The sequence below is a fragment of the Alosa alosa genome, chromosome 8 (assembly GCF_017589495.1).
Source record: "Alosa alosa isolate M-15738 ecotype Scorff River chromosome 8, AALO_Geno_1.1, whole genome shotgun sequence".
Taxonomy (NCBI): Eukaryota; Metazoa; Chordata; class Actinopteri; order Clupeiformes; family Clupeidae; genus Alosa; species Alosa alosa.
The window spans coordinates 31,789,876-31,810,126 of NC_063196.1; the positions used below are offsets into that span (position 1 = coordinate 31,789,876).

Genomic DNA, 20,251 nt, shown 5'->3' on the forward strand with positions numbered 1-20,251 from the left:
GACGTCAAAGATTTTGCATAGGCCGTTGTGTTGCAAAAAATAACAAGGGTATTTGTAGCACGTTTCAGTACTGTAGTAGTATTAGGCGTTTTTAAGGATATAAATTGTATTACGTTTACATGGGAGTTTAACGTTATTAAAGACCACAGCAATGGATGTTGATACATATTTACAGTAAGTTTATAATCTTCGGAAAGACCTTTGTAATCTAAGCTGCCTAGATAACGTCAACGTTAGCTTTAGCAGCTCACTTCAAACGGAGCAGCAGTTGTGTTTTAATTTCCTCACACACTTTGATAATGTTACTAGGTTTCGTGATCATTTTGCATGATTAATATAATTCCTCCTCAAACGATAACTTAAGTTTTATAACCATGTTCCAGTGGAATGGACTAATATTATTCTAATGTCTTGCCAAAATTCAACATGATATGACAAATCATATTTTGCAGAACATTTGAAAGATCATTGAGCACATATTCTGGAGATGACCCGCTTGATCCATGGGATAGGTATGTCATTGTTGTTGACCTGATTAAAGTATAGTTTTTGATACTTTTTTCTAAAACTAACACACACGCTACATTAAAAAGTAAGCAGTGCACCGAAAATATCTACATTGAAATACCAACAAATAGTTGCTAATGTTAACATTTGTATTTACGACTATGTTTACTTAGATTTGTGCAATTTCTGGAGGGGAAGCTACCTCTAGAAGAAAGGAAAAGCATGTCTGTTGTATTTCATCGTCTTGTTCAAAGATTTCTGCAAGAGGAACGCTACCATAACGACCCCCGGTTCGTCGATCATTGCATTAAATGTGTAAGTTGAGACTTCAGCTGGTGAAGTTTTCAGTAATCAAGATTTAGATTATACATTGTGGATCATCACTCATCATGCTATTCAGAATAGTATCAGTAATGAAGACAGAGCAATACTATCCTCAGGGTTCCCACGGGTCATGGAATTTCTGGAATATCATATTTAATTCCAGGTATGGAAAGTCAGGGAACTTGATCAAATTTGGGGCAAAATCATGGAATATCAGGGGATTTTGTTGTAGCGGTTAAAAATTGACAAAATACAATAGGCCTAATACATGTTACCACGCAGAATTGTGTATATCTGCCTGGTAATTAGCTTTACTTCTTGCTTGAGTGGTTGTGGTGAGGCCAACTTTGTTTATTCAATGTCCATTTATTTATCTTACGCTCTGAAAAAGTCAGATTCTTGAAGGCTACGCTGCTGCTCTGAAATCTTTGGTCAGTATATTGTAGGGCAATTCCACGACAAAATAATGTTTTTTGTAACATTCATAACGCCAATAAAATGTGATGGTATGGTATGATGTGAATGATTACATGAAATTTGAGCATTTGCTATTTTTGGCTGAAGAATGTACATTAGAAAAAATGCACAAAAAACGAATGTTATCATGCACATCATACAAATGCCAAGGCATTTCACTGGCGTTATGGATGTGACAAAAAATCAATTTTCCGTGGAATTGCCCTGTACCATTCATGATGGGTCATGGAAATTCAGTTCTTTTGTCAGGGAAAGGTCATGGAATTTTACATTTAACTTAGAGTGGGAACTCTGTATTCTTTTTCAAACAAATATTGCCTTATTTCAGGCCAGCTTTTATGATGATCCCATCCAAGTGTACAGTCAAGTGCATAGCCAAGGCATTGGAACCACAGCGGCAGCGTTGTACATTGCCTGGGCCCAACAATTTGAGAAAAATGGTCAGTTGCTACAAGCTGAAGCAGTCTATGAAAGAGCTGTGGAGAACCAGGCCCAACCTGTAGACACTGTGCTTCAACACTACAGGTAACAGTAAAAATTGTTAAATTAAATTAAATAATGGATGGCCCTTTTTGAAGCAGAACACTAACTAAGATTGATCTGCTCATTTTACAGGAAGTTCCAGGACAAGGTGTTGAAGCCTCAGACAGGCGCACCTGGTATGCATGCTGTTTAGCTTGTTTTATCATTGTGATTTATTTGTGCCATCATCATTCATGTTAATTGCATTCATATATTTTACATAGATGTGCCGAGGAACCCTCTTCAGAATTCACAATTAACCAATCAACAATCTCGACCAAGAGAAATCCTTCAGCAACAGTGCAAGGTAAGTGGAAAACGTTCGTGTGCTTATTTCTGTGGTGTTTTTATCATTGTGGTGTTAGTCCAATGTGTCAAAGGGAACTTCTGTCTGTGTCCAGGAACCCGATCTGCCCGGGTTCCCAGATGACCGAACAGTTCGCATGTAAGTTCTATTACCACCGTCTGTGAACTTAATTGGCATTTTCAGTTGTGTCGCTCTTTGTAGACACATTGTTTTTTTTTTTTTTAAACTCCTGCAGAATTTCCAAGTCCGAGTATAACCCATCCAACCAACCCAAAGTCCAGAATGCCCCTCTGGAGCAGGTGGCCATGTACTGCAAGACTGAGTTAGTCTGCGAGGGCTCTGAGTATTGCTTTGAGGAGTTGAGAGCGAATCGCTACTGGGCCAAACGTAAGCAGCAGGCCGAGCTGCGAGAACTGGGTGAGTATAGACAGCATGAGTGTAAAGGGCCATCAATATGCGTAGTGGTCAAATTGTTCAAACTTTTTGCCAAAGTTGTCTAGGATGCATTTCTTTTTTTAGTGTAAATGATAAGTCGTCCTGCTCGGTCCAGTAAAAGTAATTTTATCCTTTCCACAACAAACGCCGTAATGTGAACAAAGTGGTCAGCTTGACACCTGGAAGATGGCCACAGGTGGAAACGGAAATGTGTCTGTTGTACATTTGTGACCCATAAAGTTGCTTCTATATTCAGGAGGTAGAAGCCTTGTATAGTCATTATCAGAGGTGCATTCAAATTACTTGAACAGAGGCGAACATGTTTGTCTGAACAGATACAGTTCAACGATATTGTGTAAACATTCCATCTCAAAGGTAACTCTCCGTCCAATTTCAACTCCATTGTTCACGGAGAACTACCTCCTCGAACTTTTTGCGAGTGCAAACGTTCATTGAAAACTCAAGGCGCAAATGTGCGAATTTGAACCTCTGGTACTTGAATTTCCCCTTGGAGATCAATAAAGTATCTATCTATCTATCTATCTCTCTCTCTCTACTTGGGTTTGCTAATTAGAACAGTTCTCAAAACAGAGTTTTAAACAGCTGATTTTGAATAAGCTTGTTCAGTGCAGTGCTATGGCTCTACTTTCACTCTCTCACAACCTGGATGCCACCCTTACTGCGTATCCGTATCTTCATATCGTATGCCGAACCTGTGTCGGAGTGAGCTGCTGACAGGTCATAAGAGTAGGAGATTAGGGGATGGCTTTTTTGTTGACGGCTGTTTCCTGTTTGCAGAGGAAGAGCAAAGGAAGGCTCGAGAGGCCGAGGAGGAGTTGAGACGAATGCAGGAACTCCTGAAGCAACTGGACAACAAATCCCCCGTTCCACCAGCAGACCCACAAGCACCCAACAGACCTTATGATGGGCATCAGGTAACAATCAGTGCTTTTGTCAAAGCCGCATAACGTTGGTGTGATTGTAATATTTAGAGGGCTGTCTGTCATTTGCTGCTGCAATCAATTACACAAGAGTGATGCTCAAATAGCTTTTAATGTACCGGAATGCAATAACGCAAAGAGTGATTAATCACTGTGTTGCAATATATTATAGCTCTATGCTATCTGTCGGTTTCAAATGTTGATGGTGGTCCCCACACGTCCAATGAAGGTGTCCACAGTGGTTTTGGTGTGCTGAATGGATAAGGGATAAAATGTTGATTATAACATTGCATTGCTCTTATGCTAGGAGAGTCATGCTGCGGTATCAGCTGCAGGTCATCCAGAGCTAGCGGCACTGGCGGCCCGACCCTCAGCGGCGCTCGGCAACCGTCTCTCTCTCGGCCACCGGCCAGCGGCGACCTTCAGGCCCAGCTTGGCCCTGCAACCGAGTCAGGACCTGGGGCTGGGCGCCAGACGGAAGTCCAGGCCATTGGCCTCCGCGGTGTGGGGCCCAAGCCGTTCACTCGGGTCACTCCCTCCATCTGGTCAGCTGTGTCCTCTGGAGGAAGTCGAAGCCTCTCGCTATGAGGTCGCCTCCCGTCAGCAGGCGTCAGCGGTGGCAGGTCACCCGGCCGGGGCTGAGCTCTCACCCAAGCCACCGTCACCAGCCGTAACCGCGGCTACCGCCTCCGCCTCCGCGTCCTCCCTGCAGACCTCCCTCCTGCACCACCAGGCTAATAACGCCATGGCGGACGCAGGCACTCTCCCCATCCATCGCCATGGAGCGCCAGTCTCCTGCGAGGTCCCCTACAGAGCCCTGACTCAGAGCGGCCCCTCTGCGCTCAGCACCACTGAGCCCCTACACGCCCGCAGCAGCAGTTTCCACCAGCCCCTGGACGACGCAGACCAGTAAGCATGTTACCACTCAGGGGCGCGTTTCCCAAAAGCGTAGTTGCTAACTAAGTTAGCAACTTTGTTGGTTGCAATGCAATTTCCCATTGCCAACCAACTAAGTTGCTAACAGGTTAGCAACTATGGTTTTGGGAAACGCACCCCAGGGCGCTAACCCACTTTTAAAAAGACTCCCTTAAACAAAACCTTGCTGATACTGTGCCATGTTTCTAACTCTTTAGGTTGTAGGTTTATATTGTATGTGATTTATCTGGCTCTCTTCAATTATCTGTTTAATGGCTGGCTACTGTCCAAAGATCACATTAGCTTTCAGCGCATCCACTTTGTCAAGGGCTGTCGTCATTCATGCAGATAAATGGCAGATGTTTTTATCAAATCGGTGCATCCATTGGTTTTGTTTTTGCTTTTGTTGAGTAATTGTGGTCTGCTCCTTGGCTTCAGTCCAAGAGTCGTGTCAGATGATTGTGCTGCTGTGTGGCATGTGCTGTGGCTGGCCTACGAGGAGCATTTCTCGCTAGCATTTCTCAAGTGTATTTATTGGTTTCTCTCTCCCCACCAGTGATGTTTCAAAAGATGGGGAGATGGACAGAGAAGGCACTAACAATGGTGGGTAATGCATCATGATTAGCAAAGCCTACACAAAGGTCTACATGTCAGTGGACCAGACAGCCTAAATGCTTCTGGGTTGTAAATGATCTGGAATAATATCTGTATTGAATTTATGCACTTTTCACTGTTTTTATGTTGAGGAACGAAAGAGCTACATTTCCATTATTTGTTTGATAAATATCAACTGTTTTCAGTTATTTTTCTATTAGCATCCAGAACAATAGAGCTGCATTTTGAACATTTAAATGTGAATTTAAATAAATGTCAGCTTCATCATGTAGCAGGAGCAGAAAGTCATGGGGTCAGAGGGTTCTGCTGTCATGCTACCAAACACACACACACACACACACTCACTCACACACTTCTGTTTGTCATCCTGTCAGTCTCACTGGTGGGCCAGGGCAACCACTCCCACATCACTCCTAACAACTCCCTTGGGCTGGTCCAGGCCACTCCATCTCGGGTTCTCCCCTCTCCAACCGTCCACACACGGGAGGCACTCGGTGAGCAGCAGCCATTGAGTCTACACTCTTTTTCCTTCTTCTTCATCATCTTCTTCTTTTTCTTCTTTTTCTGCCATAACCTGAGAGGGTGGTCAAAGCAGAGGTTCCACGTTCCACGCAGACTTGTGTCTTCTGAGATTCTTTCAGTTAACCAGTGACCATTCCTACTGAAACCAGTGCAAAATGGCTGCCGGCTACAAAGGCAAACTAAACGTCATCGTTTTGGTTGTTAGTCCGCTGTCGGCGGTATTTTCATGAAACACCCAGTACATGTGCATACTCACAAGGTTTGCCACCTCTCTGTGATTGGCTATTGAAAAAAGCCTTGTTTGAAATCAGACATTCCCCCTCCCTATTTTCCCCTGAACCCAGGTGTATTCCTCTAGACTACACCTACATTAGCCACCTCTGGTTGACGCTCTCAAAACTTGACCGGTGTAGCCACAGTCTTCCATATACGGCCACCAGAGGGCGCAGTAATGTGAATGTTTAACTGAACTGTTTGCTCAGGGAAATCTTCAATTTCAGTAAGGAAAGAACTGAAGAATATGCGCAGGCCTGTTGAGATTAAATAAAATAGCAAAAAGCCTCAACAATTTTAGCCTCATCAATAAAATATGATGGTTATTTTTATGTGTTAAAATACAAATTATTTTAAAACACTCTTTGTCGAAATTATCGCTGCTGAAATTGTTAGTCACTTAATGTAATTCTCCTCCATCTAGATCTGATAATGGACATGTTCCAAGCCCCGACCTTTGCACCAGATGGACTTTCTCACATTGCTGAGGAGAGTCTCAACTTTGGACATTCAAAACTGAGTAAGTCATAAGGCGCATGTCCGCAGAGCCAGTCTAGTCACACACATCATCTGAATGATTTACGAAGACACAGTCCCATGTCTGTGAGCTCACACAGTCCCATGTCTGTGAGCTCACACAGTCCCATGTCTGTGAGCTCACACAGTCCCATGTCTGTGAGCTCACACAGTCCCATGTCTGTGAGCTCACTCACACAGTCCCATGTCTGTGAGCTTTACTCAGGGGTGTTAGGTGTCAGAACAGCCCTTACTCATATTCATTGTTTCCTTTAGATAGACCAGCTGTGTCCCAGCCTGCTGCTGCTGCTGCTGCAGTTTTCACCGTCTTCCAGGATGAGGATGACAAGGAGAATGGAGGGTAAACAATCTCACTTGTAACATACTTTCCCAAATGGTCTGAGCATATTTGAGTCTTTTTTTTTTTTTTTTTTTACATTTCTGGATGGTAAAGACTGTTTCTGTTTTTACATTACTTTACAGGCAAGTTATGGCATCCAACGAACGGAAAGCATTGCAGCCTAGGGCAGAAGTCTCAGTACCTGGACCAACACAGCAGAACGTATGTTGAATGTTGATCTGTTATCTTCTCATTTCCCAAACATGTACCGGTAGTCTCTATTGTTACATGTACGATCATCACAGTGCTGTTGATATGCTGTCTGAGGGGCAGTGGTAGTGGATAAGGAGCTGGGCTAGCATGTAGTAGCCTGAAACGTTGTGGGTTCAATTCCCGGCTTCCACTGTTGTGCCACTGAGCAAGGCACATAACCCCAAGTTGCTCTGTGGACAATGTAATCCCTTGTGATATAACTGACATGTAAATCGCTTTGGTTTGGATTAAAACAGTGAATTGACAAATGGATTCAAAAATGTAAATGAGAGAAGCAGAGTGCTACACAAGGGAGTATTTGCAGAAGTGCCTGTGCACTTATGTACTTGCATATATTCAAATGTTTTTTTTTTGTTTTTTTTTTTGCCCACCACCCCCCCTCTTCGGAGGACAACTTTATTTTTATTTAAGTAACATATTTTTCAAGTGCAAATACAATTGTCCTACCTCAACCATTTGTATATGACCCCGGAATCCGTATCATATGACACCACGTGAATGGAAACATAAAACACATGAAACGTAATAAGGTAACGTAGACAAGTGAGACAGATAGACAGACAGATAGACAGACAAACATACAGACACGCAGACAGACAGACACGCAGACAGACAGTGGGACAGGACGATGACAGAGCTGACAGTATGGGACTCAGTTCTTTGTAATTAATTGGAAAGGTCTGTGAGTGGTCATGGTAAAGGGCTTTGGTAACATGCTATGTTTGGGTGTTGCTAGTGTGTGTTCAATTGCACATTCAATTTAATTGAATATCAGGAATATCAGGAAACCGCTGTTGGTGTGGAGTCTGTGACGGACGAGACGGCGATGTGGGAGTCAAGGCGCTACTCTCTAGCCGCGTGTCCCAACAGCACCCGGGACTTTGCTCCGTCCGCTAACCTCGTGTCCACTCCCTTCCACCTCAGCGCACCGCACTCCTGGGAACTGGACTCCGCTCAAGGTGGAGTGCATCATTTACACAATTACAGATGCAGGTCCACATTATCTCTTCTTTGTGGCATCTGTGCATGGCTGAGAACAAAAAGCAGAGTGCTTTGTCTGGTGCTCGATGAAAATCTATAATCTAAAAGATCTTCGTTAGGCACAATGCTTGACCAAGACCTTTTAGATCGAAACATTGCAGAATAAAGTTTATGGGCGCGTCTAACAGTGTGCAGACATTTCTTATGATTTGCATCTGTTTATTGCTCCTTTTTAGTTGAACAAGTCTAAATTGACTAACGTAATACAGGCACAGGTTGGGAGTGGGAGGTGAAAGGGGTCTTTTCTGGGATGTTGGACATTAAATTCTTAAATTTCCCTTGGGGATCAATAAAGTATCTATCTATCTATCTTTATCTCTCTCTCTCTCTCTCTCTCTCTCTCTCTCTCTCTCTCTCTCTCTCTCTCTCTGACTATTGTTCTGTGCTATTGTAGAGAATGATGCCCCAACAGCGTTTGCTGGATCTGATGGGAACCCCTTTGTGCGCCAGCCCACCAAACTCAGGTAGTTGATTCTCCACGCAGGTCATGGAGTTGAGGGCTGAATGGATGGATTAAGTGCAGTAAATACACATTTTCAAAAAGTATTTTTTTTTTTTTTTTGTACAAGAAGTACAGACATTTAGCAATAGTAGGTGATGGAGTTGAGAGCTCAATGAGAAGGTTAAGTGCACTACATAAAAATGTTACATTCAGATGCTTTCAGTGAACAAACCCATGCTTTTTCACCAAAAGCCCTCCTTTTGTTCCCTTTAAAAGATAATTCTTTGTCTCCTGATGTGTTTCATCTCAGCCCGATCATGGAGCAGAGCCCAGTGGACGAGAAGCTCACTGCAGCAGAGCGCACAGCAGGAGCCCAGGGCACCATCGTGGGCGAGGGGCTGGCAGCCGTCCAGCAGAGCCAGAGCCAGGCCGCCTCCACCAGCTCCATCAGCGCCCACCCGCTGGCCGCCCTCTCCTTCCCTGACCACACCGTGGCGCCCACAGAGGATGTTTCCAAGATGGCCGCCGCTTTCTCCTCTGCCGCCCCCAAACCCGGCTGGACCGTCTACCAGAGCCCAGAGAAGACGCTTGCAGACCTCTCGAAGGTGGTTGGTCAGCACGCTCCGCAGGAAACGGAAATGGAAGCAGACGTGCCCGTGACCTTCGAGCACGTCCCGGCCGTCCACTCCTTCCTCTCCAAAAGCTCTTTTCACGTTCCGCAGACGGAGGACCTCTTTCCTGGGTCCCAGGACCTTTTCCACAGGTCACACTGTGACGTTCCCATGAGCCCGGCCCCGGCCCCGCGACCCACTCCGGACGTGCCCATGACCTTCGAGCATGTTCCGGCCCCGCGACCCACTCCGGACGTGCCCGTGACCTTAGAGCACGTTCCGGCAGTCCACTCCTTCCTCTCCAAAAGCTCTTTTCACGTTCCGCAGACGGAGGACCTCTTTCCTGGGTCCCAGGACCTTTTCCACAGGTCACTCTGTGATGTTCCCATGAGCCCGGCCCCGGCCCCGCGACCCACTCCAGACGTCCCCATGAGTCCAGCGGCACCTGCTTTCAAATCGATCCTGGACGTCCCCATGAGTCCTGACTCGGCAGCACCAAAGCTGGACTGGTTCGCGCTGAGCAGCCCCGTTGCTGACCCGCAGTCGGACCTGGACTTCACGGGCAGCTCGCGGCATCCCCACGGCCTCTCCGCCAGCTGGGCTCGCTCGCGGCTGGAGGTCCCCATGGCGACGAGCCCAGCCAAGGGGTCGGAGATGTGCCTGGACGTGCCCATGAGTCCCGCGCAAGCCCTTGCGCCGACGGCCACCCCTGCAGGTACACCTGGTACACCTGGTCTGCCTTCTTCATCTAATACAGGCTGTAAAGCATGCCTAAGGCGGGGATCACATTAGCCAGCGGCAAGCGGCAGGTTTCCTATTGTTCTCTATGGTTCGGCAGCGGAACAGTGGCAACGCTGGAGGAACAAGCTGCGTGTTGAACTTAGCGCAACGCGAGCGTATTCAATTGACAAACCGTTTGTGTTGCTTAGGAACGAGAGAGGACTTATTATGGTCTGAGCATTTCGCTTGCCGCTGGCTGATCCCCGCCTAAAACGAGGGAATGTCTGCACACTGGAGTAGCTCCCAAACGTTCCTTAAAAAACGGCAACGCCAACAGGGTCTTCTTCATTTGCCTGCTGGTGCTCTGCTGCCTGCTTCATTTGCCTGCTCTGGTGTGCAGACGCTCTCTTTTGTTTTATCTTATCGTATATACCTTGTCCTGCACCCAGCCCAAAGACGGGTGTGATGTGCATTGTGCACGCCACCACTCTACCAAACTCTGTAAAGCATGGCTCAAAGTCTCATTAACAAAGCCTCCGTAGCAAAGTGTCAGAAATCGCATTGCTACATATGCAAGGAAAACATACACCAAACTTACTTATTGTTTCATCAAAGGTATATAATGGTTCTAGAGAATAACAACCCAGCTGTTTTTGTGTCTCTCGATCCAGCTCCCTCTCATCTGGTCCCAGACCCTTGGAACGACGAGCTCATCAACACTCTCCTCTCCAGACTGGACATACCGCTCACCTCGTACCCCAGTGTCACCACATGGGAATGTAACCTCCCCAGCGTCTCCCCAAAGATGACCACCACCATGGGTGAGCAATAGATAGCAGGTCATAGGAGGCAGTCGTGTGAAGAATCAACATACCTGTAGGTCCAAGTAGTGCCTAGGTGCACTCTGCTATTCTGTGTTAAGACTAAAAGTAAAAAGCTGTCACAACAACACATTGCAAACTATATCGCCAAGAGACAGGAAAAGACTAGCCTGCCTCCTGGCTCTCTAGTTTTCACCCAAACTCCATTCTGCAGCTTTAAAGTGTTTGCGCGGACAGCCACAGACTAGTTTGCTGTTGTTACCAGGCATCCTTGCTGATCACAGATGCAGGGCTCAAAGGAAAACAATTTTGTGTGCACTGCCATCTGTAATTGTGTTTTCTCATTATTGCACTTCACCCACATCATTTAATTCATTTGAACTCTTCTACCCACAGCTGGTGAATCATTGCGAGTTGATTTTGTTCTGGGCCAGGGTGCTTTTGCAACTGTCTATCAAGCAACAAACCTCACAACATCAGAGAAGCTTTTCCTGAAGGTAAAAAAAAAAAAAAAAAACACCCCCTCCTGTTGCATAATGTCATGCTGTCTTTTGTCAATTGTCTGAAAATGACCTTCAAATGACCTTCCCCATCACTTTATCCTTGTAGGTGCAGAAGCCCGCCAACCCCTGGGAGTATTACATCAACATTCAGCTCAACATTCGGCTCAAAACAAGTGTGCGCCACCTTTTCAACAACATCCACTCTGCGCACCTCTTTAGGAACGGCAGCATTTTGCTTGGGGATCTCCACAACTGTGGCACCCTTCTGGTGAGTCTCGCTGTGATTTTTTTTTTTAAGTCTGTAAAACACTCAAGAACAGTTTGTTTTGCAGCCGTGGCCTACTGGTTAGGGCTTCAGACTTGTAACCGGAGTTACGACCAGTAGGAACGGCTGAAGTGCCCTTGAGCAAGGCACCTAGTGCTGTAAGTATGTTGGGAATGTGTGTTGGAGAAGCTTCCTGATGAAATAATGTGCTGTGTATGTAGGGGGTAAAGGGACTTACTATTGCAAGCAGAGTACTGTATGTATGATGTATGTGAGTGATGACAGTGAAGATGTGTGTGTGGGCGGGAGGGGAGTGGAGCAGTGACTGTGTGTGTGTGTGTGGGTAGGTGGGGGCAGTCTGCTGTAAGTATGTAGAGGGATGTATGCGTCGGGATTAGTGTGTGCTTCACCTCACTGCATGTGTTCACTGTGTGCTGAGTGTGTTTCACCAATTCACGGATTGGGATAAATGCAGAGACCAAATTTCCCTCACGGGATCAAAAGAGTATATATACTTTAACATCACAGCTTCCAGTCAAGTAGGGCTATATCCCCTCGACACTGTTCGCAGTACTTGTTGCAATATTGAGTCATCCATTGGTGCTTACTGAAAAGAGAACAGAGGGCGTCCTCCCATCATCACAGAAGAAACACATTCTCTATCTGTTAGTCTTTTCTCTGCTGCAGATTTGGATGCGTAGTCATCATGGTCTTTGAGCCTTACTGGCACTGAGGGCAAACCACAATCCTCTGCTTCTCCTCACTTATTTCCAATTATAAAGTGTGTGTGTGTGTGTGTGTGTGTGTGTGTGTGTGTGCGACAGAATGCCATAAACCTGTACAAGGGCCGCAGTGAGAAGGTGATGCCCCAGGCACTGGTGCTGTATTTCACCTCCTGCATCCTGCACATGGTGGACGAGCTGCACAGCGCACGCATCGTCCACGCTGACATCAAGCCTGACAACTTCCTGCTCGGGGAGAGGTAAACTGTCCTCACCCCCACCCTGACTCTCTCAACCTGTCTTTTAATGTGTTGCTGAAGCTGTAGCATCTGTAGTGAGAAAATGAATAAAACATGACCACCGCAGTCAGAGGCTCCCAGCAGTTCAATATGTATAAGAGAATTCTAAATATTTATTGCCATTTTGGGAACAGTGTAAAGACTAGAGTTTGTTGATTCACTCAATCGCCGTTGGCTAAATGTTACTCAGAAGTGAATAATCTGCTGGATGAGGAGTGCCATGTTTACGGATGAAATTTGCGTTCATTCACCTCTGAAATCATTATCTTTCTCTCTCTTTCTCTCTCTCACTCTCACTCACTCACACACACACTCTCTCTTTCTCTCTCTCTCTCTCTCTCTCTCTCTCTCTCTTCTTTCTTTCTGTCCCTCCCTCCCTCTCCTTCTCTCTCTCTCTCACTCTCTCAGGTTTCTTGAAAACGAGTCCTTTGATCCAGAGAACTCTAAGCACGGCCTGGCCCTCATTGACCTTGGCCAGAGCATCGACATGACCCTCTTCCCAGAGGGCACGGCCTTCACGGCCAAGTGCATGACCTCGGCCTTCCAGTGCACCGAGATGCTCAGTGGCAGACCCTGGAACTACCAGGTACTCACCACGACTACCCAAGTGCTGGGCTCCTGTGTCAGATGTGCCACTGCCCAGGGTCATTAGGGGTCATTCCCACTGCATGGTTATTGGCTTGGAAAAGTTTGAAAGCACTCAAGTTTCCATCGCAGTAGACTTGCTTCCCTTCCATGCCCTGACTTAGACTAGCATTATAAGATAAAATCAAATAAAATGAATGCCCTGCACTGACACAGGACGGCACAGTAGCCATGGTAACTGTTCAACCTTGATTTTATTGTGTTACATTTGATGGACACAACATGGTGCAACAGCAATCAGCAGTCTGTTTACTGCGCCGTAAACATGGATTGACATTATTGATCATCTTTTTCTGCTGTTTCGTCCTCAGACGGACTACTTCGGAATTGCAGGCACCGTGTACTGCATGATCTTCGGCTCGTACATGCAGGTGAAACACGAGAATGGCGAATGGAAGCCCAGTGGAACATTCAAACGGTGAGCTTATTTTTTCAATGTTGTCCTTCGCTACTTCTCCTTCACCACCCAGACACTTTTGTTTTTTTAGTTTTTTTTTTTTTTTAATATTGACATTTTCAATCTTATTACAGACAAGATAACATAGGAGTAAATAAAGGAGTAAATAACATAAAATAAATAAATTAAACAATAAAAAAAAAAAAAAAAAATCACCCAGACACTTTTGACAATCCACCCACATCTGCTTCTCTCTGACGGTACAAATGGCTTTTCCATACTGCAGGAATCCGCACAGTGACTTGTGGCTGGAGTTGTTCCGCGCGCTCCTGAACGTGCCCAACTGCAATTCGCTGCCGTGTCTGCGGCGCCTGCGCAGCCGTGTGCAAGCGGAGCTGGAGCAGCACTACAGGACCAAACTCCGCAGCCTGAAGAACAGACTGGTGGTGCAGCTGCTGGAGTCTCGGTCGTCACGCAGATAACCCCCCCCCCCTCCAACACACACACTCTCTCTCTCTCTCTGTGTGTCTGTCTTCAGGGATGCACAGAATGGACACCTGCAGTGGCAGCACTCCTTTGTTTATTCTGAGCTGAGCTGGTTTTAGCATTTTAGCTTTGTTGTTTTTTGTATTTCCTCTTCTACGTGTGTGTGTGTGTGTGTGTGTGTGTGTGTGTGTGTGTGTGTGTGTGTGTGTGTGTGTGTGTGTGTGTGTGTGTGTGTGTGTGTGTGTGTGTGTGTGAGAGAGAGAGAGCTAGACACAGTAGGCAATTTAAGGAGTGTCTATTTTTTTTTTAAATTATATGTTGTGATGTTTTGGAATGCTCGACTATGAGTATTAGAAAATGTAAAACTGCAAAAGAAACATGTAAATATGCTTTGAACTGTAACTATGTCCGCAGTATATGTTCTAAATACAAAAATAAGGCTGAGGAAGTCTTTGTACTTCTTATTTCCCTTTACACTGTTCTCTTTACACATTTTTTGAAAGAAACAAATAAATGTTTTGCATATTAATTGTTGTCCTTAGAACAAAGATGATTATGCACTGGAAGTATGTAGGCTTCCTGAGAGGGGCACTGTTGGCCTTACTACATAGTTAAAGTTTCAGCTTTATAGGTGAACTCTAATATACAAAACCGGTTAAAAAAGAAATAAATGGCCATTCGCTCTTACTTCTGATAATCAGTCAGGTCCTACACACTCACACACACACACACACACACAGTGAAAAAAGGATATTTGCAAAAGGTTATTCAACAAAAGTGACTTTTGTATACAGAAAGGTAGTATTTATTAATTAGCATTTAGGGTGTATGAAGAATTTGTGATTGTGCATGGGATTAAGTTGCATAAAATTATGGCGCATTTGATGGGAGATTTTGTTGAACAGCTACCCAGACGAATCGTCCCAGACATGTTCTGGCTGACTGCCACGAAAGCTAAACTGCAGCGTTTGTGTTGCCGAGTGATTTGTATAGGAGGGTACCCGTGACACTTTCTGCATCATGATTATCCTCCGTCACCTTGTTTTCTCAGGTTGATTTACGCTTGTTGATTTATAGGGATGGTTTCGTCAGTGTTTCACACTGTGTTGAGTTTATCCCCGTATTGCTGGAGTAGGAGAGCAACAGCGTGTGTCTTGTTCTGTCTGCTCACTCTTCTAAATTGGTCGCAAAAATAAAAATGTCCCCAGTAAGAAGAGTGATCCTGGCACACAGTGACCTTTGAGTTCACCTGGACTGCTCAAGCACTCTCGAGCTGGTCCACTTAGAGCTTTTGTTCATGCATTTCCTTTTGATGTCAAGTCTGAAACCTAGTTTGATAGAGCCCAATGTGAATTCCCTACTGCTTATGGTAGCACAAATGCCAGTGGATGCTGAGCGATTGGCATGAATGAATTTGCCGCTTAGAGCAATTATTATTTAATATTTAGATTAATTTAGTAGACAGTGTTGTCCAAAGTGACTTACATATGTCCACTATATTACAACAAGGAATTACATTGTCCCCAGCCATAGCTGTAATGAACATTTTATTTTATGAGGAGCTGCTTTGAGTAACCTTATTACTTCAGAGTGCAAGGTTCTCTCAGTAGCAGCCTACAGGTTACTTACTTGTGCTATGGCCACTTAGAAAAACAGTGATATCTGATCAGTATGGGAACATTTAATTTGACAAAGAAGAGCATCCCTTACTACAATCAGGAAAAGGGGATAATTCATAGAACTATACCCTACCTGCCTTTTACAGGCCATCTATCTTCTGACAGTGTCGTGGGTGACCGTGGTTTTCAATTAGGTTCTCCATGTTGATGAGGACCTTACCCGAAATGGGAGCCCTAGACTGGGACCTAAATTGTGACCTTTCCAGGAAATGAATCGTGGAATGGCGCCAGCAACTGCCAACGAGTCGTAATGAGATTTCTTAATCAAACTTCACCCTCCCTAACGCAAAGTGTGCCGTATTACTATTACTATTAGGCTTACTAGCGCATGTCATCCACTCCTGCCGGCCTTGGCCCCCCGGCTGGGGGGAGTCAGCCGGCCACCTGGGAAGCTCTTTGAATGGGGGTGTGCGCCTGCCAAGGGGCGTCAAAACACCGAAGGCCTTGGCCATGCATCAAACATTTCTTCAGGTTTGGTACTTAGATCACAGCTAGTGCACCCCCCCCCCCAGCCTCCTAGCATCCCCCCTTACAACCACAACCACACGCCTCTCAAAACCTAAAAGCACATCTCTCAGAGATGCTTAATGAACCATGGCATTGGCAGAAGGTCAGCTCCGACAGAGAGGGGTCACTCTGTGATGAGCCGAGCCGATGACCAGAACTAACAATGGCATCTGTCCGTCTGTCTATCCCTCTGTCCTAAGTGGAGCACCTCAGCGTTGGTCATTATGGGAGCTGCAGCAAGGGTTCTGGACCACCAGGGTGAGGCTCTGCCAAATAAATGCGCTCTTGAGAGCATGCCAGACTGACCTCATTCCAGAGGCTCGCCAATTCCCCACATTACGAAGTGCAGAGACCTTCCCTCCTGCAGCGCCTGTCCTCTCAAAGTCAGCATTGTGCTGTGGCAAAGGAGAAGGGAAATGGGCCATTTGTGGCAGCCAGGGAAACCTGATGTGGTTGACTGGCGCTCTCCGCTGTGAGGCCTCAAAGCTGCTATTACGGTCGGCTGGGTGTTAATCAGGCTCTGTGTTACAAAGTGATTAATGCTGTGAATGGAGAAGAGATGGGGACCATCTTTTTCAGAGATCAGGTCATTTGAGGTCATGGCGGATTCAGCGGAGGTTTTGATGTGAATTATATTTCTGTCACACCTGTAATGATAGGATGACAGGTGTTTACCTCATTCCAGATTAATTGAATCTGATCATCTGGACATGGTTGCCTAGAAACAGCCAACTACAATTTGATTTGAATCTTGCATCTTAAAAAATCGAGCACGTTTTATATGCATAATGCTCAAAGCTCTACAGTATATTCTATTAACTATCAACAAAGAAGTTTAAAAAAAAATACTTCCTCACACATTTTAATGAATTCTTAGAATATTTCAGATTCCACTTGCTGCTATTGTGATATTATTTCAGTGCAGTAACTCATAGCTTTTTCAAGCTATTATTTGTTTGACATTACTGTATATGAATACAGAGTGTACCCATGAATTGACATAAATCTGTTGTGGGGGTTAAATTTATTAAATTATCTTCTTCAGTCAGCCCTTTATTATTATGACAGTTGGCTCTGACCACCCAGGTACAGCCAACTGCTAAAATCATTTGTGGTAAAGGTGCCAGATTCAGGAGGATCAAGGTGATGATGTTGCAAGAAATGTGTTGACACTTGGACAGAGAATCTGGTTGTGCTGATGACACCGTGGAGTGTTTCTGGGCTGACTCACATATTCACCTTGATGTGTTTGATATCCAGTCAGTCTCAGACAGATGCACACTGTTTGGATTTTTTATGCTTTCCACAGGCATTTGCACATGAGATCTTAATTCTTTGCAGCTGCAGAGAACCATTATTTATTTCATACAGTGCAGGCACATATACAGATTATTAAACAGAGCATTATTTGAGGTTTTCAACAATATCCTTTGAGGACAAACAAAGGCAGCGATGAGAAGTGTCTCTGCCAAAACATTTCATTTTCCTATCCCCAGGCAGTGGAAGGCTGAAGATGAAGTGATCATTACCATGTTGTTTTTCTGAGCCGATGGCATAATCAGCTTATTATTTCCTGAAAAGACACAAGCCTGCTGCGCTGAGAAAAGCAGATTGAGCACATGTACCATTACTGTAACTAGCATGAAAAATAAGAATGAAAGAATGCAGTGAAAGAAGTATGCCTCAAAATAATGTCTGCTTGTGTTACTGAGACACATGAAGTATGTATGTTTTTTTATTTCTTTGTTATATTTTTTTTGTTTTCTGTTTAGTGAATGGGTTGATGAGAGATTACTTGCATGCTGCCTCTAACCTGTGTTATGTCTTGCAGAGCTGCCACTCAAATAGATTGGTATGGCCATGGCTGTTTATTGTGACTCTTTTTCTTCCAACTTGAAAAAGACAGCTGGGCTTTGCACTTCCAATTACCATAAACATATAACCTGGGTAGTCAGGAACGAATGCAAATATAAGCTGTCAGGAGGACAGGGTAAGGAGAGAGAGAGACAGTGTGTGTGTGTGTGTGTCTGTGTGTGTGTGTGTGTGTGTGTGTGTGTGTGTGAACGAGTGTGTTTAAACACTGCATTACACACAGCAGTCTTCGTCAACACACCACACCTCACCACAACTCCAGATCTTGGGCTTCCGCATGTCAGTCTCATGAAAGCAGCATGTGATGAATGTTCTATGCTGGGCCCTTTAAGGGAAGCTGACTCCCATGCATCATCACATTTGGCTGCTGGAAGACTCCGTCTGGTCTGTTGCCTCAAGGCTGTTGGAAGTCCAGACTCTTCATTGTGTGCTTTTTTTTTGTCCCAGGGTGATACTTTTGATCCCACGTTTGTCTGGCGCGTCACTGTGGGATGGTGACACACCTCATAAACACAAATAGAACTGTTTCTGTCAGCTCCGAAGAGAGAATATTGCCTAAGGATACTGGCTGAGGCTGTCTCTGAATGGAGGTATGTGATGGAACCCTCTGGTGGAGACTTTTACCCAAGCAGTCTGGAACAGCATGGCCACAAGTACTGGCCACAGCTGCAGCAGACTGTAAACTAAATAATCTTTACAACTGAAGACCAGTGCCATTGATGTATTGGGTAACTAGAGCCAAGAATGACTGCCCAATATAGTCCAAAGGGATAGAAATAGCAGGTATAGTGCAAGGTAAAATAGCTCTGGCACATAATCAGTGCAACAGTTTTGTGTGCAGAGGTACTTAATCAATACAGCCATTTACTGCACCTTAAGGCCACTACAATATGAATCACTGGTACTTGATGTTTTTATTCAACAGCTTACTGTAGAAGGAAACCCCTTCATCGCCCAGAGTTAAAAGAGTAATGCAGTTTGTAAAAGTGTTAATGCAGATGATATTTGTCATTTCATGTAAGTGAAATCAACTGCGAGAAATTATATCGGGAATTAGATTTAGTGACTGTGCCTGTTTCTAAGAACAGACATGAATATTAAATCTGTATCTGTACATAGTCTGAGAGGTAGCGTGAGCATGTAGGCTAGAAAGGAGAGACGCACACCGAATGAATGCAAATCGCCCATTCAGTCCCAAAAGGAAGCAAAGCCCGCTGCTCCAGCGGCACAGAGCTAGCGCGCTAACCTGAATAGATTAAAGCATCTTGCGGAGGAAGGCTGTATATGTGTATATATATATATTTATGTGTATAAATGATGAGCAGTGGTGGAGCCGGGTTGTGACCAGAGTGACCTATGTAAATATCTATGCATACATGATGATGATGAAATGAAAAACATGAAAATCATGACAGCTCACCCAGGAAGCCTTGAAATGTAAACACTTGCCTTTCATGCCAGAGGTCATCCCTTAGAAAAGCAGCTCTGGGAATTACCTTGTTTGATTCTAATCATAACATTTTGTTGCTTCGCTCCACTGAGGTGAACTCTGCTGTTGTTGAGTGATTTAATACTTGTTTTGTATAACACCTTGAATAGCTGGATACACCAAACAGCACCAGACATTTCATTTATTAATTCTGGCCATATTCATTTGTAAATGCATTTGCTGTAGGCTACATGTGGTATTTAAAGTGTATTATGATGCCTAGAGCACACTCTATATACAGTAGCCTACTTGCATGAAATAAATATCACATATGAAGAAAGGGAAAGAGGAAGTCAGCAGTAAATGTCAAATGTTTGGAGATATAACATGGCCTTTTCCACAGAGGCTATCTGGAACACTCCAGTAAAGAGTAGTAAAGCAAGAATTGCCCTCTCTTACATCCTCATCAGTGTGTGTATGTGTGTGTGTGTGTGTGTGTGTGTGTAATAAACATGAGTCCTTGTCCAGGCAAGTTGTTCCAATTGATTTGAACTTCTTTAAGCAACAACCAGTACTACAGAGTTTAGGTCTAAAACTAGTGTGCTCTTTCCAAAAGGTATGTAAAACCTGGAAAACACCACCCAGGGCCTTCTTGGCAATGCTAGAAACTTGCTAACATGCTTAGTTAATAGTTATAGTTAATAGTTCATAATGTGCTGTGAAAAGTTTTCTCTGATTTTTATTTTTATTAGAACTGGTCAACTGGAGTGCATAACCTGGATGACTAGGAACCACACCTGTCCTTAACATGTTCATCGACAAAATGGTGGTGAGGATGATGTTGG

General features: G+C 44.7%; 1 protein-coding gene across 1 annotated transcript; it reads left to right on the forward strand.

Annotated features, from left to right (window-relative positions):
• The first annotated feature begins 6 nt into the window (after positions 1 to 6).
• bub1 (BUB1 mitotic checkpoint serine/threonine kinase) lies at positions 7 to 14,420 on the forward strand. Its single transcript, XM_048249513.1, has 25 exons — positions 7 to 174; positions 453 to 512; positions 681 to 822; positions 1,637 to 1,833; positions 1,924 to 1,967; positions 2,055 to 2,137; positions 2,232 to 2,275; positions 2,373 to 2,554; positions 3,371 to 3,507; positions 3,821 to 4,422; positions 4,985 to 5,031; positions 5,418 to 5,537; positions 6,263 to 6,358; positions 6,631 to 6,715; positions 6,838 to 6,916; positions 7,743 to 7,926; positions 8,403 to 8,472; positions 8,761 to 9,776; positions 10,453 to 10,602; positions 10,999 to 11,099; positions 11,212 to 11,373; positions 12,195 to 12,352; positions 12,800 to 12,977; positions 13,348 to 13,454; positions 13,720 to 14,420. Exons 1-25 carry the CDS (start codon positions 152 to 154, stop codon positions 13,913 to 13,915), a joined length of 4,263 nt encoding a protein of 1,420 aa, XP_048105470.1. The 5' UTR covers positions 7 to 151; the 3' UTR covers positions 13,916 to 14,420.
• The last annotated feature ends 5,831 nt before the right edge of the window (positions 14,421 to 20,251 follow it).